Below are 5,941 nucleotides of genomic sequence, written 5' to 3'. Positions count from 1 at the left end.
GAAGACGACGCCCACCAAATCTTGGATACGCAGTCACGGCCCACAATTCCGATCAGAGACGATGCTAAGCCAGTAACTTTGGCGATCCTAGTTGCCATGGCTGGGCGGCGTTGGAGATGAAGATCGGGAGAGGAGAAAAGAGCAAAGAGAGAGGAATGTGCATAAAGAACGAGGGTTTGGCTTGGATAGAATGAAGATCAGAAAGAGAGAGAAAGAGTCAAATTTCTCTAATATGATATATATGTGTGGGTTTAGGAATCTTAGATATCAAAAAATAATATTGTGAATATCATCTATTACTAAAAATGAGAGAGGAACTTAAGACTAATTTTCCTACTTTGTTTTAAGTTTCATATTTGGTGAAACAATTTTGAAAATTATTAGAAAACTTGATGAATACTTTTTATGTAATATAAAAAAGATATTTTAATTTTTTTTAAAAATATTGTTGAAAAAATTATGTTTATTTAAAATTAAAAAAAAAAGGCAAAATGAGGGGGGAAGCGCTAACATAATCATAGGGATGCGCAGAACCTTATCCTGCGCACATACTTGCAGCGCAACCTGTGTAGAAGAGGAGGGAAATAAAATGAAGATGAGGCGATGAGAGAGAAAATCTAGAGAGAGAAAGTGAAGAGAGAGAAGGAAGGAGGGAGAGAGAGAGAGAGAGAGACAGAGGTGGGTTACTCTGGGACTGAGCCGGGTGACCGAGACGAGTCTAACCCAACAAAATTCACAGCAGGGGTGTGTATTTGTGTGTGAGTGGGAATAACAAAAAAATGGAGAAGATTACTACGAGTCTCCTTTACCACTATACTAATAGTGAGACCCTCACAACAACAACAACGCTCTCTCTAACCCTAACCCTAACCCAACTACGACCTTTCTCTTTCTCTCTCTCTCTCTCTCTCTCTCTCTCACCGACCCCCCATTCTCTGTCTTATTTATATCTTCTTCTCTCTCCCCATCTTTCTCTCTCTACCCTTCTTCTTTTGGGTTCTTCTCTCCCAGGGCTCTTCAATTCTTTTCACGGCGACCCAAATTTTCATTCATCAACGAGGTATGTCTTTCTGCTGATTCGATGGGGTTTTCCTTCTGGGTATAGTATGTATTTTAGCTCTTTTGAATTTCTGTGTTTTTATTAATCTGTCATGTATTTTGTTGATGGGTGTGATATTAGGTATGTGGGTTTGGGTGATTTCTTTCTTCTTCTTTTTTTTTTTAATTTTTAATTTTTTTTTAAATTTAATTTGGAAGGGTTTGATTCATGTCTGTCCATTAATGAATGTGGTCACTTTGGTTTTCATATAATTTGATGATTTTGTTATAGCGTTTTCAAGTGATGGGTTGATTTGAATATGTTATTTTTGTTTCCAGGTTTTTGATTTGTATGCTTTTTTGTTGAATGTGCCAGTTTGGTGCACAATTCTCTTAGTTTCTTCATATAAAAGTCAACTTCATTTTTTTGGGTTTTAATTTAGCTTCTTTTTTATTGGTAAATACGAGTATTAGGTTTTTGTCATCTGGATCTGTTTCAATGTACCGGTGATCAGTTAATGGGTTCCCGGTTATGCACATTGGCCTATCTATATTTTTCAGGCATTTGGCACATTATACTCTTTGATCAATTCATCTTATGTTTCTGCTAGTTCCATTTTACTGGCTACATTGTTGTTGGGGGTTGCTTTGTAGATTTATACTCCTCTTATTAATTATGATTATCTTTCTATATTAACAATTTTTTGGTTCAATTACTCTTATTTACGCTTTTTGTTGGGACTTTCCTCTACAGAAATGGGGGTACAGTTGCTTACATTTCCCCCCTAAAATCTTGCTTTAGCAGGAGTCTTGAATACTGGGTCACCCTTTTTAAACTCTTTTTGTTGGGACTATTTTTTAGGGTGTATTTTCTTGTGACTGTTTTCTTGATTTAATGTTATTCTTAAAAAACAGAAGGTATGGTTAATATTTGCTTGATCTCTGCTTATTGATTCCATATATTTTGGTGCAGTATTTTTAGATTTGCTCCAGCTTGTTGCTTTTATGACCATTCCTTTCAACATCTGATTAATATTGGCACTCGAGGAATTGTGTTTTAAGATCCTTTCTTCATGGAAGAGCTTGGGAGCCCCCAGTTTGGAGGTATAGGAAACATTATAAGAAAGAAGAGGAGCCAAACTTCCCGGCGACCTAGACCTGAGTCACTGCAGTTTTCTGAAAGTCATGATCATTCACCCTTAACATTGACTCCGGCTTTGGATGATGTGAGCAAGGTTTCCAGTGATGAGAATACAGGGGGCGACACTAATTCTAGGAGGAAAGAGTTCAATCTTAATCGGTGTGTTTTGAAGGGTTCTGCTAGCAAAGCAGGTGGATACCCTCATAAGAGGATTAAGAAGGATGGGTCATCTGGTTTGTCATATGGTAATGGAGGTTTGGAAGATAGCATTGATCAGGGAGGGAGTGGGTTGAATCAGAGACAGTGTAGTGAAGAAATCTCCACCCCTGCTAAGTGGAAAAGCACAAGCAAGACAAAGGGAAGCTTGGAATTGCGGTCTACAACTTCAGATATACATGATGGAAGGAATGGTGAAATCCCAGGTTCAGAACATCCAAGAATGAATGGGAATGAACTTGGAAATAATAAGCTTAAAAAGGTTAAGCTTAAGGTTGGTGGTGTCACATCTACGATTCAAACAAAGTCTAATTCACAAGGTGCATCAGGTGGTGGGTATTCTACAAAAAATTCTAGAACTTCAGATGCTCCTCGATCACGTCCTAAGCTTATTCTCCAGGTTTCTAACAAATGCTCCTTGGCTGAATTTATGATTCTGTAAATTCTGTGCATGATTGTGTATGTGAGTTATCAATTTAAGCTTGAGTGTCCCACATGAGTGATGCCTTATAATGTTGTGTTGAATACATGCTTGTCATGAGGAGGGTTAATGCAAATAGCCTTGATTTGCATACCTATTTATTTCATCTTACCTTTTCTTCAGTCCTTTTTGATAAAGGAAAACTGAATTTTAGAAACATTGGTGAAAGGAAAAATGAATATGTTTGGTTTCCAAAGACTGAAAAAATCATTTCAACATGCTAAGTTTGTATTGGCCTCAACATTATTCCCACAACAAAACAGCATAAGGATTTATTTCTATGGAGAGAGAGAGAGAGAGAGATATTCAGTACACCTTTAGTTCTATGCGTTTTGTCCCTTTTTGGGCTCCAACTTTTCAATTGTGTCAATTTACTCCCCAAATGCAAAATGTGTATTTAGGTGGTCCCCCAACTGATGCTGTCCAAAACTAATGATGGAATCGGGGATGGAGATGTGCCCTCAGTCTCGATTAAAAAAAGAAAAGAGATATTCCCTCAGTCATTAAGATAAAATGTCTAAAATACTCATGATTCCGACAGTGTCAGGTTTGGGCACCAAATTAAGACACATTTTGTGTTTTGGGGACTGAATTGACGCAATTGAAAAATTGTCAAAATCACACGTAATGCATATTACAAGAACCAAAAGTGTAATTAACCCCCCAAAAGAAGGTACAGAATATGCAAATCAAGTAATATATTTAATTGACATATTCTTAATTTGTTCACTTGATCCTTGGGATTAAACTGTGACATATGTCCTTTGACTGTACTATATGTGATTCAATAAGAATGGCAAATAAATCTTTTGTATTTATGCGTGTTAAATAGTCAGTTGGATCTTTTTGTTTTACGTTAACATTTGGAGTCCCTGCAATATTTCATTTTTAACATTTTTTTTCCCTCAATTCCAGGACAATTCTGATGATGATAATTCTCCTCCGTATAAAAACAGTGGCATGCTAGGTATTCCGTGGAAGGATTTCTCAAGAGACAGTTCTACTTGGGCAAAGGAGGATTCTTCCATGGGGAAGATGCCCAGCAAGAATGCATCTGGAAACCAAGTTGAGAAATCAGAGCCAGTTCGTAAGAGCAAGAGGGTGCCAAAGAGACGTGTATTGGATGGGGCATTTGACGAAGATGATGAAGATGATGAGATTAGATACCTTGAGAAACTGAGAACTTTTAAGATTGCTGCTGGAAGGGAAGATTTTGAGGAAGAATCAATCAAGAAACAACAACGAATTTCTAGGGTTTCTAAGAATGGTAAGTGTGATGAGATTTTGGAAGATTTTGCCTCAATGTCAAGTAAAGACGGTAAAAAGAAGTCCCGATCAGAAAGAGGATCCGAGGACACAGATTATGATGAGGAAGAAGAACTGGTGTCCGATGGTGAGCCTGGAGGCAACAAAAAGAAGAAACTGAGGAACGATTCCATTGATTCGTCAATTGAAAGTAAGAGGGAACCGGCTCTCACAACTCGCCAGCGGGCCCTTTTGAACAAAGATGCTTCTTCTGCATCTGGTGCAAGTGTAATTGAATTCCCCAGTGGATTACCACCCGTCCCTCCTCGAAGTTAGTACCTATTGCATTTTTTTTGTTGTTTTTGCCTTTCTAAAACCTCTGTGAATGTTTGTAAGAGTATCTTTGCTCAATTAACTTTTTTAATTTGTGCCTGGTTGGTCACCACAGAGCAAAAGGAGAAGCTTTCAGAAACGGAGCAGCAGCTGAAGAAAGCTGAGGCTGCTCAAAGACGTAGAGTGCAAGTTGAGAAGGCGGCTCGGGAATCAGAGGTTTGCCTTTTGTTTTTGTTCTATTTCCTATTGTTTAACTTTTATGCTATTGAGATCTTCTGAAGTGGAAATGAGCATGATTGATGAATTTTCTATAGGCTGAGGCAATTAGGAAAATACTTGGGCAAGATTCCAGTCGGAAGAAGCGAGAAGATAAAATAAAGAAGCGCCAGGAAGAATTGGCACAGGTATATTATGAGCCTCAGATAATTTCTCTTCTTCTCTATGTTATGATGAAGTTAGATGTATTTTAATTTTGTTATTAATATTGTATTATGCAGGAGAGGGCTGCCAATGCACTGATGCTTCCTTCAAGCACCATTAGATATGTCACAGGCCCTACTGGGACTATTGTTACATTCTCAAAGGATATGGGGTTGCCTAGCATTTTTTACTCCAAACCTTGCAGGCAGGACTTTCTTTCTTTCTTTTTGTTTTGGCTTCAGTTATCTTTGAAACTGTGGATGGTGTCTTCTTGAAACTGTCCACATACTGTCATACACCTTCACGTGAAAAATGTGGATTTGTATGTGGATTTTCAGTTATTTTTATGTGAAAGAGGTTTGATGATTTTTATGTGGATTTTCAGTTATCCTCCCCCGCGTGAAAAATGTGCTGGCCCATCTTGTACCAACCCATACAAGTACCGAGATTCGAAGTCCAAACTTCCTCTTTGCAGTCTCCATTGTTACAAGGTGGTTCATGAACAGCTGCAGCCTGAAACTACCGGCTAATGTTGCTATTATCTTGACCATTCCCTGGTGTAGGTGACCTGCATATTCATGTCAATATATCTTGTATTGAGAGTAGTCCTGAAACATATTTTATATAATTGCATAATGTTGAGATGTATAGGAATTGCAATTCGGTTACATGCTGTAATACACAGCTGGAAAATTCAATATACATGTGGAATTCTCCTCATGCCCTCTGATCCTTATTTGGTTGATACTTGGACCTTGTTATGAGCATCTTTTTGTTGTGGTTCTCTATGCTTTTCTTGAGCCAATGGCAGCTTACAAGCATTTGGTTTGACAAATGCTTTTGGTAAAGAAGACATTCAGGTCATGCTTGCTCAATTGTTCGTAGAGAATGAGTTTTCTCATTTGTGATTGTTGGGGAAGTCGGTGTTAGAGATCCTTCGAACATGCTTATGTTTTCTATTCCTTGTTTTTGTAAAGTGAGAAGTTTGATTTCATGAATAATAGTTGTGTGCAACAAGTGTAACATGTGGAATAGCTTCTATTAAACTTGCTTACTTCAAGAGATAA

General features: G+C 37.9%; 1 protein-coding gene across 1 annotated transcript; it reads left to right on the top strand.

Moving 5' to 3' along the window:
- The first annotated feature begins 526 nt into the window (after positions 1 to 526).
- Positions 527 to 5,594, top strand: LOC114315412 (uncharacterized). Its single transcript, XM_028262018.2, has 7 exons — positions 527 to 1,060; positions 2,012 to 2,795; positions 3,792 to 4,452; positions 4,570 to 4,670; positions 4,769 to 4,858; positions 4,952 to 5,079; positions 5,260 to 5,594. Exons 2-7 carry the CDS (start codon positions 2,112 to 2,114, stop codon positions 5,402 to 5,404), a joined length of 1,809 nt encoding a protein of 602 aa, XP_028117819.1. The 5' UTR covers positions 527 to 1,060; positions 2,012 to 2,111; the 3' UTR covers positions 5,405 to 5,594.
- The last annotated feature ends 347 nt before the right edge of the window (positions 5,595 to 5,941 follow it).

This window comes from Camellia sinensis, chromosome 14 (genome assembly GCF_055761805.1).
Source record: "Camellia sinensis isolate YWXY chromosome 14, ASM5576180v1, whole genome shotgun sequence".
In the NCBI taxonomy this organism is placed as follows: Eukaryota; Viridiplantae; Streptophyta; class Magnoliopsida; order Ericales; family Theaceae; genus Camellia; species Camellia sinensis.
This window is presented reverse-complemented; position numbering and strand designations above follow the sequence as displayed.